Source organism: Rhinolophus sinicus, linkage group LG13 (assembly GCF_036562045.2).
Source record: "Rhinolophus sinicus isolate RSC01 linkage group LG13, ASM3656204v1, whole genome shotgun sequence".
Taxonomy (NCBI): Eukaryota; Metazoa; Chordata; class Mammalia; order Chiroptera; family Rhinolophidae; genus Rhinolophus; species Rhinolophus sinicus.
Genome location: NC_133762.1, coordinates 12,205,022 through 12,223,191, shown reverse-complemented (window position 1 = coordinate 12,223,191; position 18,170 = coordinate 12,205,022). Strand labels below are relative to the sequence as shown.

Genomic DNA, 18,170 nt, shown 5'->3' with positions numbered 1-18,170 from the left:
CTTTTTTCTTCTGGGTAGCCAGTTGTCACATCACCATTTACTGATTAGTCTATCCTTTTTTTTTTTTTTAATAAATTTTATTGGGGAATAATGGAGGACAGTGTGTTTCTCCAGGGCCCATCAGCTCTAAGTAGTTGTCCTTCAATCTAGTTGTGGAGGGCGCAGCTCAGCTCCAAGTCCAGTCACCGTTTTCCATCTTAGTTGCAGGGGGCGCAGCCCACCATCCCATGTGGGAATTGAACCGGCAATGTTGTTGAGAGCTCGCCCTCTAACCAACTGAGCCACACACAGCCCCTATTTCATTCATTTTTATTCTTATCTTTATTACTGCTTTCCTTTTTATTCTTTGGGTTTACTCTCTTGTATTATTTTCTGTGTTAAACCCTTAGCTAACTGGTTTTTCATTTTTCTTCTTTAAAAGATAGTTTAAGTCTATACATTTTCCTTTCAGTACAAATTTAGCTGCATTATACAAGTTTGCTATGTTTCATTTTTAGAAATTTAATACTAAATATTTTCTCACTAAATATTTTCTCACATCCATAATAGAAGAGAATATTTTACTTTTTTTTTTTTTTTCCCAAGACAAGTTGTCCTTTCAGTCTTAGTTGTGGAGGGTGCAGCTCAGCTCCAGGTCCAGTTGCCCTGTTGCTAGTTGCAGGGGGCGGAGCCCACCATCCCTTGCAGGACTCCAGGAGTTGAACGGGCAACCTTGTGGTTGAGAGCCCACTGGCCCATGTGGGAATCCAACCAGCAGCCTTCGGAGTTAGGAGCATGGAGCTCTAACTGCCTGAGCCACTGGGCCGGCCCCTATTTCACTTTTGTACTTACTTTTTCCCATTTTTTTAATGTGGTAAAATACACGTAACAAAAATTTATCATCTTCCCCACTTTTAATGTCTAGTTCAGTGGCATGAAGTGCATTTATAGTGTTGAACAACTATGACCTCCATCTCCAGAACTTTTCATCTTGAAAATCTGAATGTCTGTACACATTAAAGAATACTCTCCATTATCTGTAATTAGTTTTTCATATTATGGAGTTACATTCATAAAATGTGGTCTGTTACAAAAAACAACAACAAACACGATTCAAATGAACTCAGCACTGATTTCCATTACCAATACCCGAGAAATTTAAAAAGTTTTACCCAAATGACTCCATCAGTTCGGAACTGGCGCCACTGAGGTTTGAGCGCGGAAACCACTGTTCCACAGCAGCACTTCCGGGGGACCCGCGGCCAAGCTCCCGCTGGGCCCACTCTGGAACCGGAGGGGCTACAGAGACAGGAGCAAGGGAGAGAGGAGGAGGCATGAGAACCAGAGCCGAGGTCGTCCCAGGCGTCCCGCAGCCTGACTGCGTTCTTCCCACGGACGCACAAAGCCGGCTTTAACAACATTCCTGCACCTGCGCGGACTCCACCCACCCGTGTGTCTAGGAAAAATGCTGCTTCGAAGTGTAGAATCTTCCTTGCTGTTCCTCAAACGCCCCTCGACGCACAGCCGTCTCAGGGCCTTGGCACCTGCTGTGGCCTCTCAGGAATGTTCTCTACCTACCGCTTCCTTCAAGCCTTTGCTCAAATACCACTTTTCCAACCAGCCCTATCCAAAACCGCAACCTTCCCACCCCAAATGCTCCCCATTCCTTTTTCCTGTTTTATTACTATAGCACTTATCTCTTTCAAATATACTATGTAACTTCCTTCTTTAGTTTATTGTCTTGTCTCCCCTGACTAGCTGGTAAACTCCATGAGAACAGAGACCAATGTCCTTCTGTGACCTAGCCCAAGAACCTAGAACAGTGCCTAACATACAGCAGGCACTCAATAAATCTGTTGAATAGATGAATACATGGAAAGAATACCAAATTGATGTGCTTTTTATCTACCTAGTGTAAATACAGTTTGTGTACTAGTAACAATGTAACGAACTGGAAGGTAGACAGAATGGTAAGTTTTACATTCCTTTTATTAAGAACCAGGTTTCATCTGATACCTTTGATTTCAAAGTGGTTTCACAAAGCCTTTGGCCCCCTCAGAAGTGCTTCAGGATTTCCATAAATAATGATAATTTAAACTGCCTGAAGCACTACAGTTTGCTTTTATGTTTTATCCCAGGTAGGGGGGTTCTAACAGTACAGTGAAAACTGTTCTCATGCTGAAAAAGACTGTGACCCACTGGGTGGAACACTTAGTCAGAAGCTTACCTGAGGTAGCGGGATCTTCCAGTAAATCGTGAGTCTGATTTAATACAACATCTAAAACATCAGAAAAAAGGTGAGCTGCGCCCAGGGGGTCCTCCGCCACAGCTGTTTGGAGACAGTGTCTTGGAAATTCAGCCTCCTTGCTGCAGAACACAGTGAGAACTGTAGTGTTGGTAGAAAGCGGGGAAATAACTCCAGTGATGGGGGGCCAGCCTTCACCAGCGTCCACACTGGCAACCTGCAGAAGAAGTTCTAGTTAGGTGAGGATGTTGTTGACAAATGCCTGAAGAATGCAGCTTTTCAGTAACAGACAGAATGGTCGCTTCTCCCGAGGATTCATATAGAAAAACTACGGAGAAGACAGTCTTGGTGGGGACTGGTGCAGAATTGACCTTGCTGGCCCGATAATCCCAATCCCTTGATTTATATTAAGAAAGAAAAACCTACGGTTACCAGGAAGATTTACTAAGCCCTCATTATGTGCTTACTATAACCCTCTGAACCCCTACAACCACTCTGAGGTAAGAATGACTGTTACCCCCATTTTATAGAGGACTGAGGCTGAGGAATCAGCAACCTGTTTAAGGGACCCAGTTAGTAAGAGGCACGGGCCAAGTGTGTAAGAGTTCCAAAGCCATGCGCGTATCCATGAGGCACTGCCTCACTACAGGACGTACTAGACGACAGGGTGGGCAGCAGAGCCCGGCCCTAATCGAGATCGCCTGACGGCCCCCCAGATGCTCTTTCAGAGCACATCAGAGCACATTAACTCTGAGAACAGCTGCTCACTCCACTACCCAGCTGTTCTCGAGAATGACTCACAATGGGATCTGAAAGATAGGAGCCTTCTGGGGTTACAAAGACAAAGGACAGAGAAAGGTAAGGAATTTCCCGGTTGTTTAAAAATAATCATGACCTTTTTATCAAATCAAGGCAGTACGTATTCCTTTTCAGAAGGCATTTCTAAGTTTGCGTTAACTATTGGGCACTATTATATCTAATGTGACAGTGCAGGGCTTGTAAAAAGTGATAAATACATACAGGAGTCCCTTCCTTACCCACGGGAGACACGTTCCAAGACCCCCCATGGATGCCTGAAACCAGGCAGCACTGAACCCTACATATACTGTGCTTGTTCCTAGACATACATCCCTGTGATAGTTTGATTTATAAATTAGGCACAGTACGAGATTAATAATAACTAACAATAAAAGAGAACAATTATAACAATATATTGTAATAAATTTCATGTGAATGTGGTCTCTTGCTCTCAAAACACCTCCATGTACTGCCATCACCTTTCCACATCAGAGAAGCCCTTTCTGGCTTCTCTGTGGCATCATCACTACGCCTGCGCTTTGGGGTCACGAGGAAGTAAAATCAGGGGGACTTGAACACCAGCACTGTGCTACCTGGACGGTGGATCAGATAACTTAGACGGCTGCTGAATGACTAAGGGGCGGGCGGTGTCCACAGCGCAGACACGCCAGACACAGGGGGCTTCCCGTCCCAGGCGGGACTGCAGGTTTCATCTCACTACTCAACAGCACGCAATGCAAAAACAAAAGAATTGTTTTTTTCTGCAAATTTCCATTTAATATTTTCGGAGTGCAGTTGACCAGGGGTAACTGAAATCATGGAGGGTGAAACCATGGATGGGGGACTACTGTTCCATCACCTCACCACTCTAATACAATCACTCCATTTGGCTCACTGCCTTTCTTCTTATGTGAATATAATTTAACCTAACTGGATTCCAGACACACGTAATTTTATAAACCATTTCTTCAATAGTGAGCATTGTCCTGATGTGATAATACAGACGGTATTTGCAAAAGCCTCATGTTTTACTGAGATATACTCCGTCGGGCAATCCTTGGCAGTGCATAAACACATTGATTTCACTCTCGCAGTGTGTTTGTAGACAAGAATAAGGGCATGTGGCAGATACCTACCAGATGTAACTCTTCAGCAATCAGCCTGCTTAGCAGCTGCTCAAATAATGTCCTTTGAGTTGATTTATCCTCGTCTGGACTCTGGAGCATCCAGCTATCTGTGCCCACAGTGCCGCTCATCGGGAGAGACCATTGGGTGGCCGTGCCTTTCAGAAAAATTCTGACTGGTTTCTGAAAATGTCTCTGATGCATGGTCAAGGGCACTAGGGTGACGGCCCACGTTTCTTGAATCTCTTTGCCTGTTAGAAATAAAGAATATTAACATTCTAATAAATTGCTACTAAAAATAGATTAAATAGTAAGAAGAAAGGAATTAGATTGTCAGTTGGGGTGCTGGTATTGTCACGTAGTTCACACTTCGAGCCTCATTCCACTGCCAACAAGCTACCACAGCAAGTTTATGTCGCTCTATGGGAAAAGCTGTGTATGAACGGAATTATAAGGGCACGACCTGATGTCAGAACTTCTCAGTAATTATGACTTAGAAATAAGTTTCTAAGCAATAGTCACTTCTTATAAAAAATAAGACACGGCTTCTGAAACCCGTAAAATACAGTGCACAGCATATCACAGGAAGTTAAATTCTAAAGACTTAAACAAAACTACTCCAGAAATCTCCTTACACAGCACATAACGTATAATGTAGTTTTATGTCTACATCCATATAGTATTTGTTCTGTGTGAATACATAATGATTCAGAAATGAGGTTCAATATGTAGTGAGTAATATGGTAAAGCAGATTTATGAAGATCCCAATACGCTGGCTCTTCCTCGTAATGAGCACCCTTTGCAGCTTCTTTTGACTAATTTGTTATCAATCATAGTCTCTCTATGGTCTCCAATTTATCAGTCTCTTCTATGAGGCAATGAAATCTTACCACCCACTTGCTCGGGCACTTGAACAATATCATCTTTCTTTGTAAACAGCTGGGAAACCTCAAAATCATTCACTTGTTCTTTTTATGCATGGGCTGGCAGTGGTACCGGACCAAAGTTTAGTCCTTTCCTGTGGTACCTCTGATTTTGCTGATATGTTTTAATTACAAGTATTTACTGAGCGCCTGGGCGGCTGGAAGTTCTAAAGACGTTGAAAGCATGAGCCTGCCTTGAAGAAATGAATGCAACTGAAACTGAAACACAAACAAACAAAAAAACCCCAAAATATTATTTGCTTACCTTCCACAGGGAGAAATAATGTTCCTTCCATCCGTGGAAATGAAGCTTCATATTCAGGAGAATTATAGAGCAAACAGTTTAAAGTGGAATCGGCTGGAAGAGTGGAAATCCACGAAGAGAGATGAGGTTCACCTGACAGCTTTGTGTCACTGCTCAGCGGTGTTCCCCCAGTTTTGGGACGATGCTGGCTGAAAGTGTCAGCTGGTAAGACAGTGCCTCCTACGCGGTGGAGCAGTTCACGTACTGTCCAGTACCCACAGTGGTCTGGGGAGTCCCACACCTAAAAGAAAATCATGGAGAACCTCAGGTCATTGTAAATTAGGCATTCAGAAATAAAGCCAAGGGACATCAGGACAAAGTAAAGTCGGTGTCTATATTAAAGGATCAAATTATGCAATTAACGTATTTGTTGAGCCCAACACAAATAACGGCCAGCATCCGTTACTGACCAGCCCAAGGGTATAATTACTACACCATATGCCTTCAAGAAAGTGTCCATTTAGTGAAAATACCACTTCAATTCTATTTCCTGACAAGGAACAGAAGTGATGCAAATCACTAGGGATAAATCATAGGATGTTAAGAGTCAGAAGAAATACAAAGCCATGATACCCTAATAAAAATAATTCTGTCCTACACAACAAAACACAACAATGGCCAGGAATCATGGGAGTGAGGCAGGAGCATTTCCCCCGGAGGGGGGACATCGCTGACTCGTCCACCCCACAGGACCATTTGGGGACCAATCAGGTCTTCTCAGTTCTATCTTCACTGCTTTTGGGAACGGGAACGGGAAAGCGAAAAAAATTCCTGAGAATGGGTGGGATTTCCCACCTGGAAACTCTGATTACAGTACTTTCATCCACCTCAAACCCAGCTTTCTCTGTAAATGCCATTCCTTACTCCTTCCCACACTGCCAACAAACTAGTACTGAGCAACCTCTGTGTGCCATTAACTAGCCAGACGCAGTCCCTGTCTGCTAGAATCGTACAGTCGGGGGAGTAACACAGCAGTAACACGGACCATTTAACTCGGCATCACAATATAACACGACAATATTTCACAACTTTGGGAACATGGAGGAGGAGCATCTTCCCTAGAAAACGACCATCACGCTGGGCTGCCTACTCCATGGGTGACTTAACAACTGTAGACCATAAATTATGACGGGACTGTGAGGTCTTCTAGGTCATCGTCAAACTTTCCATTATATTCAAGTTCAAAGGGGGCATAGGATTTTCTGCCAAAGGGAAACAGAAAATTTGCTGAAATTATTTCAGCCAGAAGATCAGCCAGGAAAAAAAAAACCTGCTTATCAAAAGAGAGGTAAAATTTTAATAAGAGTTGACAGAACATCAACTTTTGATTAAAAAGTAATAGGGCCGGCCCGGTGGCTCAGGCAGTTAGAGCTCCATGCTCCTAACTCCAAAGGCTGCCAGTTCAATTCCCACATGGGCCAGTGGGCTCTCAACCACAAGGCTGTCAAGTTCAATTCCTCGAGTTCTGCAAGGGATGGTGGGCAGCGCCCCCTGCAACTAGCAACGGGCAACTGGACCTGGAGCTGAGCTGCGCCCTCCACAACTAAGATTGAAAGGACAACAACTTGACTTGGAAAAAAGGCCTGGAAGTACACACTGTTCCCCAATAAAGTCCTGTTCCCCTTCCCCAATAAAATCTTTAAAAAAAAAAAAAAGAAAAAGTAATATATGCATGTGTTAAAAAACCCACAAACAGTATATAAAGTATGGTTACATTTTTCATTTTTATGCAGATTACAGGGTAAGTGACAGACATTGCCTAGTGGTAGTTTCAAACTTGGGGATTTATGAATATACAAGATATCAGCTCCAAGAAAGCAGGGACCATATCTATCTGGCTCACGAATGGTACACCCAGCACACCTAGCAGGTGTGTGATAAACATGTAGTGAATAATTAATCAGGCATAAAGTTGAAAATGTGCCAGGGGTCTCCTATGTTCCCTTGTATCCTCTATCTTTGCAAGAATTCTGTGAATTTGAGCTCCTTCCCCCAAATTTGTGTGAGTCCAGTTTGTGTTCTCCCAGTCCTATTTCCCAGACTGAACTCAGCAAGGCAGTCCCTAGATTTTCTCTCCTTCCCTTCTCTACCCCTGCAGAGAGAGTTCCCCAAGGACAAAGCCTAAGCTACCCTTTTGCCTTCACAGTGTGCCTGGCCAGAGGCTTTTGAACAGGAAAAGACAGATCTTCATCAGAAAAGAAAAATTCCAGAAAAGCTTATCCGATGGACCTTTTCTCAGAGGAAACAACCTAACAGATGTGAGAAGCCTCAGGGAAGACCCATTCCCTCAGAGGGTGGAAGGCCAGAACTGGAAGGGATCTTTAAAAATAAATCCTGTCAACCTAGTTATTTTAATGCTATTCCGAAAAGAAAGCCAGAAAAAGAAATCTCAAAGCCCCATCTGCTAAGACTTATTTCTAGTCAGTATTCGATGCCTCTGCTACTTTCTGACTTCCTCTCCCCTCTCATTCCTTCGCCTTTTTGTTTCTGAAACAAACAAAGCTCATTTCTCGCTCAAATCTTGACACCAGATCTTCTCTTTGCCTGGAATGTTCTTTCCCAACCTTAACATCCCTCCTCCTTCACCATTCAATTTTCTGGTCAAAGGGGCGTTCCCTGACTGCCACCCTATACTGTATACAATATCCACGCACCCCACCCCTTTACCTAGCTTTATTTTTTTTCAGAGTATCACTTGAAATCCCATCACTTACTAGCTTAGCTCTTTAATCTGTCAATCTTAACTATTTAATACATCTTCCTCCAGAAGGTAAAGTGCACTTTGGCTGATCACGTCATTTGTCCCCAGCAGCTAAAACAGTGTAACAGGTACTCAGTGTAGTTGTTTCTCAAGGAATATTTATTGACTGCAAGAAGTGACAGGAAGAAAATGGTGAAGATAAAAAATATATATATATCTCACAGCACTTAATTGGAGCAGGGGCACCATGCCCCAGCAAATATCCAAATTAGCCATTTAGAACCGTAAGTACGTAAGAATTCATTTGGTCCACAAATACTTACTGAGCACCTACAATGTTCATTACACATCTGGAGGGGATACAAAGATGTGTGTGTCTGCTTTGTTAAGGTATTCTTAGACTATGTGGACGGTGAGAGACTGCCAACTGGAACATATCATCAGAAAGGGTAAGTGTCACCAAAGTGCACAGAAACTCAGAAGCTGAGATTGAATAACTGCCATTTGGGCAAGGCTCTAAGCAACGAGTGAAGCTGACACCAGCACAGGAGAGTGAGCGCTTGCACTGCAGGTGACTAAGACAAAACAAGCAGTCAGACCTGTTGGCCATCTGGAATATGCTGGAATATGGGTCGTGTGTAGGAAAAAGAAATTCTGGAAAGACAGACAAGGCCCAAATTGTGACCTTAAACGCTTTGACTTAGTGGGTACTGAGGACCTATTTTGTTGTTTAGACTGTCCCCATTTGTTTATGGCCACAGGACTTTCCTTCTGAAGGGACACATGCTGGTCACGTTAGTCTCATTCTGGGCCCACTGGCTGCTGAGTTCGGGTTAACCAGGAATGCACCGTGCACGACACCTGCGTTCTCCAGAGTCTTACCTTCGACCTCTCGGTGGTATCCACCCAGTACAGGGTGATTTTTCGGGCGATCATGACTTCCTCGACCCTCTTGGGCAACAACTTCTCCATCACCTGCTTAGGGGTGGGCGGCAGGCGTTGGGCCTGGGCCTCACAGGCAGACACGAACTGCAGCAGCTCCCTCTGCGAATGCGGACAGGGGGCCAGCAGGAAGACGGCGTTGCCGAAGCCCCCAAGCGCCGTCTCGGCCTCCTGGGCCTCGCTCTCCACGTCCACCAGCCTCCTCCCGCTGCTGCGCAGGATTGGCTTGGTGGGCGACGTGATCTCCGGTCGGTCCCACTGGTAATCTAGCAGCGTCTCCAGAAGGGCGCTGTGCGTGTGAGTGGCCCTGGGCGCTGGGCCGGGCAGGTGGGCGCCGGGGGCGCCATCCCCGAGCCTGGCCTCCAGCTCCTCCTCAAAGTCCTCCCAGGAGCGGGCCCCGAGCTCGCGGAAGTCAGAAAAGCGGCAGGGCCGGCTCCGCGCCCCCTGAGAGTCAAAGAACCGGAAAGCCCAGCGGACCCTGGCCAGGCCGAATCGGCAACTCAGGTAGATGAGGAGGCGCAGGGCGGCCCGCCGGACCTGGCTCTGGCCAGCGGCGCCGCCCGCGGTGTCCAGCAGCAGCATCACGTTGCGACAACTGGCCATGGCAGCGCGCCGCCGCCCCAGGGCTCGGGGAGGGGGAGGCTTCCCCAGACCCCGGCCTCAGGGAAACACCGCCACTCACTTCTCTCAGGGGTCCTGGTCAAAAGGCTCCCGCGCTCTCCAAGAAACACCACCATTGGCGCAGCCAGCTCTCAAGTTCAACTCCTATTGGTCGCTTGCCTCACGTAAGTTACGTGAGCGACGTGCTTCCGTAGCACTGATTGGCAGGGCTTTGGAGGAAAAACCTCTGTTTGATTAGTGGAGGGAGTGACTGTGGGCGGGGCGCTATGTTTCGTTAACATTCATTGGCCTAGGCCTTCGTTTTAAAATTTAAAGACGTGGTGCTAGGGGCCCGTGTCTGTAAGTTTCACTTTTAAGTAGGAGGCCTGCGTTTGGGCGATTGTGCGTAGGTTTGGGTCGGTTTGCTGGGAGACATTCACTAAGTTCTTGAAAACAGTACCGAAAGGGAATTTGGGATGATTTGAAGCCACCATAGCCTTTCTATGGAGTAGAATCCGATAGGAAGGCTTTAATTGTCTGTAATTTAAGAAAAAGTTATTAAAAAGTAAAAGTTCATTCCCTTTGCCCCAGTAACTTCCAGGAGTCTCTCTGAAGAAAGTAATCAGATCCAAATAAAAGATGTATGTATATCATAAAATTTATTTAACTTGAGAAAAACTGGACAGAGCTCAAATGAGACTGATTACATAAGATATGGTACATGCTCAAGGGGAAGGTACATCGTGAACCTTTCAAAAAATATTTTTATACATAATGTTAGATGAAAAAGAAAAGACTGCAAAACAGCACATGCAGTGAAATCCCTAAATTTTCTACCTACATGTATATTTTTAAAGTATGAGAATTCTGTGCACCAAAAGTTTTGCGCAATTGTCTCTGGGTGATGAGATTATGAAGATTTTAAAATTTTTATTTATCAAATATATGGTGATGGAAGGAGAACTGACTCTGGGTGGTGAAGACACAATGTGATATATAGATGATGTATTGCAGAATTGTACACTTGAGACCTATGTAACTTTACTAACCATCGTCACCCCAATAAACAACAAAAAAATTTTACACTTTTCTGAATTTTCTAAATTTCTACAAATATGTATTTCTATATTACTTTTACAGTCGGGGGAATATCCTTAATGAATAAAAAGAATCTTCTTACCGCAAATAAATGGATACTTAATTGTACAGAAGATTGTGACTCTAGATGGAAGCAAGTTCCCATTATGGGTCTTAACAGCAGAGAAGAATTTAAACTCTCTAACTAGGACTGGCCGCCTTTAAATTTCCTTCAGATTCTGAGATTCTCTGAGCCAATTGTTCTATGAAAGACCATCACTGATAATTTTTAGATTGTTTAAATCATGTCCTCCTGCCTGGCCAGGTGCCCAAGGCCACCCACAGGCACAGCGCCTTGAAGGACACACTGCTAGACTACCAGTGGGACCGGCTAGAGAGCGTGTCAACCACCAAGTGTATCCTGTGCAGCAGCGAGAGGGGACTGCTGGACGTGGAGAATAAAATAAGTAAATGAAAAAACTAACATTTCCTGATCCACCCACTGTTATTTTTTAGCAACACATTAGTCTTAATGTGTCTGGCACTTGCTAAAAAATGTCCACACCTGTTGTGCTGTTCGTCATTCATTCAACAAATAATCATGGCAGGGAACAAAATAATTAACTCTCCCTCCCCTTTGCAGAGCTTACATTCTAGTAGGGGAGCCAAACAATAAAAATAAAGAAGTAAAATATGTAATATGTCAGGTGGTGATGAGGGCTTTGGAGAAAATTTAAGAGGAAAAAGCGGATAAGGAGTAGGTAGGAATATGCAGTTTCATAAAGGCCAGCCAGGGAAGCCACACTAAGGTGACTTTTCAATAAAAGCACTCGGGCATAGAGGACAGAGCCCTGTGGATTTCTGGGCAAAGAGGGTTTCAGGAGGAGGGAACAGCAAGTGAAAAGGCCCTGAGACAAGAATTTGACCCCTTATTCTCCCAGCTGACTTCATAAGAATTATTAGTAAACTCATTCTTTTATGAATAGAGGAAACTGATTTCATACACAGCAAAACAACGAATGGAATAAAATTCACATTCCAAAAAGCAGGTTTCCAAGGCACAATGCTTGCAACCTAGATTGGAAAGAAAAGGCTTCCCAAGGAGAGACTCAGAACACTTTAAATGGTAAAGTTGATTGGTCAAGTCTTTGTTTAAAACAAGGACCAAGATCTGGCTATATGATCTCCATTTCTTTTCTGTCCCCAGATCAACAATCTTCCCTAAAGGTTGTTTGTTGAATATTTGTTTCCCTTTCCCTCCCTCTCGTCTACCCTTTGATTTAGTTAATGAAAAGTTATTGCCTTATCTGCCTACTGTTAGTGGCAGTGAAGGATATGTAAAGGAAGAATAAGCTTTAATATTTGCCCCTGGAAAGAATTAAAAGTAACAATACCCAGAATGTATTAGAGACGAGTTCAGTGCTAAACTGAATGTTTGGTATTGCCAAAAGGAGAAGCCATCCAAAAAGAAACCATCACAGTGAGTTAGGGTGGCCAGATATGCCCCCTCACACCAGACTAGGAAGGGTAGGAGTGTAGAAAAGCATTTTATTAATATCAGGGGTGGAGAATCCAACGCACGGAAGGGCCAACTCCATGCCCTCTGAGAGTCAAAGAAAAGCCCAATGGACCCTTTACCTGCCCGGGCAGGTAAAGGAAATGAGACACTGTGAGCATTAGTGATAAATGGGAAATGGAGGGGAGTGGGGCTGTGGGCCATGGTTTTTCTCTGGAGTTTGGCTAGGAGTGATTACTGTCTAAAAGTTTTCTGTCTTGCTAGTTGGCCCCTTTCCTGGTCTTTTGACTAGACAGCAGACTTTTCTTGAGACTTCCCCTCCCCCCACCCCCGAATCCATTGGTGCGTTAGGTTGCCAGCTTCTCCAGTGTCCAGCCAAGATATGAAAGGAAAAAAATTAAAAAACCTCAGGGAACTCTTTGCCATGTGGTTCCTTGCATCTCAAGATTCCTAAGCGGGTCTGCCTCTTCTCTCAACCTTTCAGAGTCTTAATGTCCAGGGGTTCCTAGCTTTACCTCAGCGGGAAGAGCAGGAATACATTCATCCACTCTGTTTTGTCTGGAACCAGAAGTCAGTCATTGTTTTTATTATAACTTAGTACATGGTGCGATAGTCAAGCTATCTCTTTGAGAGTCTGCTTCATCTTCTAAACTATGAGTTCCCAGAGGGCAAGAACTCTGTTTTACCGGTCTCCGTATCCTTAGGGCCTAGCAGAGTAGCAATATATTATTTTTTAAATTTAAGTGTCGTATGTTCTCAAGCACTTCTTTCCCAGAAGGATTTTGGGAATTTGTGCAGTTACACAAAATCACCACCAGGGGCCAGTAGCAGCCACCCGTCACTGAAGGGCTCCGAAACCTGCATCTTCCACTGCACAACTGAAAACTTTCCCCAGACGGGCTCGTCCTTAGTTTGTGTGAGAAAAGCAGAAGTCCCGGAACTTTTTATAGTTGGGCCTCCCAGGGAGAAAAAAGGCCTTGAGGTGGCTGACAAGGCTGCACCTGGGGCACACAGGTCCCATTCCTTTTAGGGAGGATGCCTCTCCTTGTCCCCAGTAAAGAGAAGACGCATATGTTAGCACAATTCTGGGCACTCCTCACAGCAATCTGCAAGGCAGGTAATATATCCTCCCTTTTACAGACAAGGAAACTGAGGCTCAGCAGGCCTCTCCCAGCTAGCAAGAGGGAGCGCTAAACTACGCTGCTTCTCTCAGGGGGTGCGAGGATGGCCTCCTCCCGGCGATGGTGACGGAGCAGACAGAAGGAACCTCCTTGGGCAGAGGAGGGCTGGGCCAGGCCCACACCCACACTCTGAGCCCTGAGTGTGTCCCTCATCTTCCTTCAGTGGGGTGATAACCCACTCTGCTTGTAAGGGCTGTGTGATTTAGGGCCAGGACCAGCTACAAAACGTGCAGGGTGCAGTGCAAAGTGAAAATGTGGGACCTCTTGTTAAAAAATTTTTAAATGTCAAAATGGCAACAGCGGAGCGCACGGCCCTTCTACACCTGAGGGACTGTGTGACTGTATGATCCTACATCCATGAATCCAGCCCTGTGTAGAGCGATAGAAATAAGGAAATCATCATAGCTTCTTCTTTGGGACACCTACTTTGAACGACATTCTGTCACTTTAAGTATTTCTTTTAACCTTTCTGGGGTTGTTCCCCCTCCTCCTCCGCCCCGCCATGTGTTTTTATCTCTATAGTGAGGACGTTGGACTAGACCAGTACTCATAGTTCTTAACCCTGGTTATACATTAGAAGCACCTGAGGACTTTAAAAAAATACCCAAAGCTGGCCCCACCCCCAAAAGTTACTAACTGAACTGGATCGGGGTAGGGCCCGGGCACACGAATCAACTCTGTCTTGTTCTGTGACTCTGGTTTCTGTTTGAAGGTGACGGTGACAATGAGATGTTCTTCCCCTCCTTGGAAAAAGCAGCTGAGGTATCTGGACAAATCCAGTTCCAGTTGGACAGGAAGTCTTGAGGTCTCAGTGCTGGGGATTTTTACTGACTCAACAAATATGTGTCCTGGGGTGTGGGTAAGGGGCGGGTTCTTGGGGGACACTGTGTCTCCTCCACGACAGCCATTTGCCCAAGCGTCCATTCTACCCGTGGTCTCAGTATTCCATGGTTACCATGTGGTCCTGGGGAGACGCCATCCACGTGGGGCAGTATTTCTGTGCACAAAGTGACAACAGTGGCTTCTTCACCCTTTTGGGAACTGCCAGCTTGCCTAGCTTCCTGGGTAGAACCACAGCAATGTGCAGGAAGCTGTTATAGAGAAGAAAGCAGAAAGGAAAATAATGTTTCTCACAGAACTTCTGAGTGTCTGGCACAGTACTAGGAGAATTCATATTTAATTTTCCAAAAATCCTTCTGGGTATTTTTTCAAAATCCCCATTTTTACGGCTCAGAAAGGTTAAGTAAGTTGCGGGACATCACACAGCTGAGTGAATGGTCCCTGTACTTACTGGCAGGGAAGGCCTGTAGTTCAGAGATGTGGGGGGCAGAAACGTAGGGTAAGGCTGGGTGGTGTTTGCCTCACCCCTGCCTCGTCGTCTCTCTGACCCCTGCTAGCGTGAGGCTTAGGACCCTACTCTCTCGTTTCAAGGCCACCTCCACTCCCACCGCAGCAGTATTCCCTGGGTAAATCGTGTCTGGGGGCCAGTACAATCCCAGAGCTCTGTGGGACTGGCTCTCCCTTTTCTGGCTGGGAGAGCAAAGCTGTGGCACAAGCCAGTGAGCCGTGGCCCAGGCCTGCCTTATCAGGATTGCACAGAGTCCAGAAACCCCTCACCTTGGGTCCTGTGGAAATGGCCTGGAACACCAGGTCCATTCACTGATGTGGGAAAGCCAGGATGAAAGGAAGGTCCCCTGCGGAAGCATCCCAGGCGTTTTGAAGAAGTTCTTCAGGAGATGATGCTAAAGCAGAGGGGGGCCCCTGGGGACTTACCAGCCTGGAGTGTATCTTTACTTAAAAATCCCCAGGAGTGGATCCTATTATGTTTGTATTAAAAACACGTATCACTTTGGCAGCCCATCTACTAAAAATAGAAGATGAACCTGGTCCCTGCAGAAGGATGACATACGCCAGTAGGAACCAGTAGTTCCAGTTTCTGGATAAACATGAAGCCCCCATTGGCGAGGGAAAGTGCTTCCTCATAGAAGAACGCCAACTAATAAATGTCCAAACAAAATAGCACTAGAAAAATACCACCTTGAAATTCCTAATGAAATCATTGATTTAGGCAAAGAGCACCGCTGGATGCTAAACTAAAACCATTAGGTGAAAGGTTTCCAGAGAAAAGGACTGAGCTAAGGAAAAAAATACAGACTTCCAACAGAGGGCATCACTTAACCTAATCCCTCATCTAGTATCACTACTAATGGGACCCCGTCCTGTGCCTTTGGAGGCAAAGGATGCTGCAGAGTCCTCATCACCTGGAATATATTCTTGCCAAAATGTCAGCCTACTTTTTTTCCCCCTTCTTCCACCTCCCCCACCCCACTCCGGTTCAAGCTGTAGTTTCTCAGTCTAGTTGTGTAGGACACAGCTCCCTGGCCCCTGCTGGTGTTATGAGCCTTGCGCTCCCCCCAGCTGAGGCAGTCGGTCCATGCTCACAGCAGCCCACATGCTCCAACCACCTGAGCCACCGGGCTGGCCCTGTCGACCTAAATTTAACCAAGCCTTTAGATCCAACCTCTAGTGTTCAGGAAATGCAGGGAATAAAGGAACAAGTTTAAGCGACACCACAAGCAAACAATCAGACGTATCTAGTCAGGGGAGTCAACAAGACACTGGTCTGAGTTCTTCAAATCAGTGTCAGCAAAAACACAAAAAAATATAACAAAACAGACCAGTGGGGATCTCTTCTAGATTAAAGATACTAAAGCAACATAATAACCAAATCCAATTCATGGTCCTCGATTGGATTCTGGCTTGAAGAATCTATCTAAAGAAGTCATTTTGGGGGTAGTGAAAGAAATTTGAGTAAAGACAAGGTACTTGTTAATTTTCTTAAGTATTATTGTAGCTATTTAGGAAAATACCTATGTTTTGAAGAGATACCTAGTGAAGTATTTAAAGATGAAAATATTTTATTAGCTTCTTTGATTTTGGTTCTTTAAAATACTGAAGCAAAATAAAAATAGAGGAAACAAATATGGCAAAATGTTAAAAGGATTAAATCTGAGTGATGAGTGTATTTGGATGTGGGTGTTCCTTATAATATCACTGTTTTTCTGTATGTTTGAAGTTTTTCATAATAAATTTTTTTTTTTAAAGATAAGAGTATTTGAAAACCTGGAGAGTTCATGTGAAGAGATCCAGATTTCTGGCTTCTCTGGAAGCTTCGGAGTATCTGGCCACTGGGTCCATATTTCTAAATGGCACTGAGCAGTGGCTGCTCCTTCCGTCCCTCTGCTGTCCCCAGCGTGCCCTTCCCTCTGCTTACTTCACTTACTCATTTATCTGCCTGTGCCCTGAAGGCATTTGAGTTTGCCTAAAACTCACAGGAGGAGTTAGTCCCATCAATCACATCCAACTAATTGAGAGCCTTCCAAGGCAGGATTTTCCCTTGGGCCTGTTTGAAACTTAAAATCTCCTCTGCTGCATACTTCTTTCTGGATGTTCCCAGAGCTCAATGGATAGTATCAGCTTTGATTCTTTGATCCCCAAGATTCCCAGAGACCAAGTGCAGTGCCTATAGGGAGGGGAAAGAAAGAGGAAAAAGAAAAGAAAACCACATCCATCAATCCAGGATATTGAGAAAGAGTAGAGTTCTCCAAACCAATTAGCCAAACGATATATAGCAGTCTTGTCCAAACAGTGCTCTCTGACTCAACTCTATTGCTAACTTGCGGGGTGAAACCCATGTGCATCCTGTGCCCTAGCCATCCCCCCAAAAGCTCCCCCACAGCACACAATGAGTGGAAAGGGGAAGACTTCCACTGCCTGGTGATTCCATAGCGTGCTCAGCTCACCAAGCCCAACCTCTGCCTTACCCACCTGGCTTGGCCGACCTTCCTGCCTTCCTCTGAGATGTGAACCAGGAATTTAACTCCCCAGGCACAGGAGGCGACAATGCAGCAGCCAGCCATGATGAAACTCAGGAAGAGACACGGGGTGACATAGATGCAGATAATACTGGCTTCATAAGAGTCAACATTCAGAGGGTGCTTCCTATATGCCAAGCACTGTTGTAACAGTTATGCATATATTAACATTTCATTTTCATTATAATGCCGCGAGTTAAGTACCATTCTAATCTCCATTGAAATGAGGCAAACAGAGGTTAAGTGACTTGTCCAAAGTCTCATCCCCATGCTCTCTGCTGTGTATTTACTCACAAGGATGAGAAGCAAAGTATGAGTTCGTGGAATTGGACCCTAATTCCCAGGTGGACTTTTCACTCTGAGAAGCTCTGGAAGACGAGGACGTTTCTCTGGGCTTTCTGTGAACACATGAGGGGTCTTTTCTCACGATCCTCAAGGGTTTTCAGTGGCTTCTTGGTGTTCGGTTCCCTGGACAAGCCCCCAGAAGGAGCCAGAGGAGCCTGACATCTTGGTAAGACAGCTTTGCTCTCCTCTGACAACGTGTGAGCCTCACTTGACCTGTTCGAGCCTCAGTGTCCTTATCTGTAAATTGGGAATCATACTACTCCCCAGCTAAACAAGATAAGCGTGCAGAGTGCTTACACACACTGAGTGAATGTGCCCCGCAATTACTAGATGTAGCCTGTCATCCCTCTTTGCCCATTAACACATCAGTTATATTCTGTGGAATGAATACAGGACAGATGGAGAGACTCCGAGCAGCGTCACTCTTTCCTAAGCCCGCAAGGAGACTGCAACCTCTGCAAACCACGTTAAGGCAGAGTCCACAGACAATGTTAACTTTAAACAAACACTTGCAGGATGTCAGCCAGCTATCGGGCATCATAAAAGACAAGTAAAATTA

General features: G+C 45.1%; 1 protein-coding gene across 1 annotated transcript; it reads right to left on the bottom strand.

The window, feature by feature from the left end:
• Window positions 1-1,075: 1,075 nt before the first annotated feature.
• On the bottom strand, window positions 1,076-9,846 carry TICRR (TOPBP1 interacting checkpoint and replication regulator). Its single transcript, XM_074317595.1, has 5 exons — window positions 8,958-9,846; window positions 5,336-5,615; window positions 4,159-4,397; window positions 2,207-2,441; window positions 1,076-1,278 (listed from the first exon to the last, which is right to left on the bottom strand). The coding sequence occupies exons 1-5, from the start codon at window positions 9,618-9,620 to the stop codon at window positions 1,148-1,150; spliced, it is 1,548 nt and encodes a 515-aa protein (XP_074173696.1). The 5' UTR covers window positions 9,621-9,846; the 3' UTR covers window positions 1,076-1,147.
• Between the last annotated feature and the right edge of the window lie 8,324 nt (window positions 9,847-18,170).

Bases quoted from the DNA above. Each gene is read 5' to 3' on its own strand.
- TICRR (XM_074317595.1), bottom strand. From the start codon at position 9,620: ATGGCCAGTTGTCGCAACGTGATGCTGCTGCTGGACACCGCGGGCGGC. The intron at 4,398-5,335 runs GTAAGCAAATAA...TATTTCTAACAG, and splicing joins ATTATTTCTCCCTGTGGAAG to GCAAAGAGATTCAAGAAACG. The intron at 1,279-2,206 runs GTAAGCTTCTGA...CTGTCTCTGTAG, and splicing joins GGAAGATCCCGCTACCTCAG to CCCCTCCGGTTCCAGAGTGG.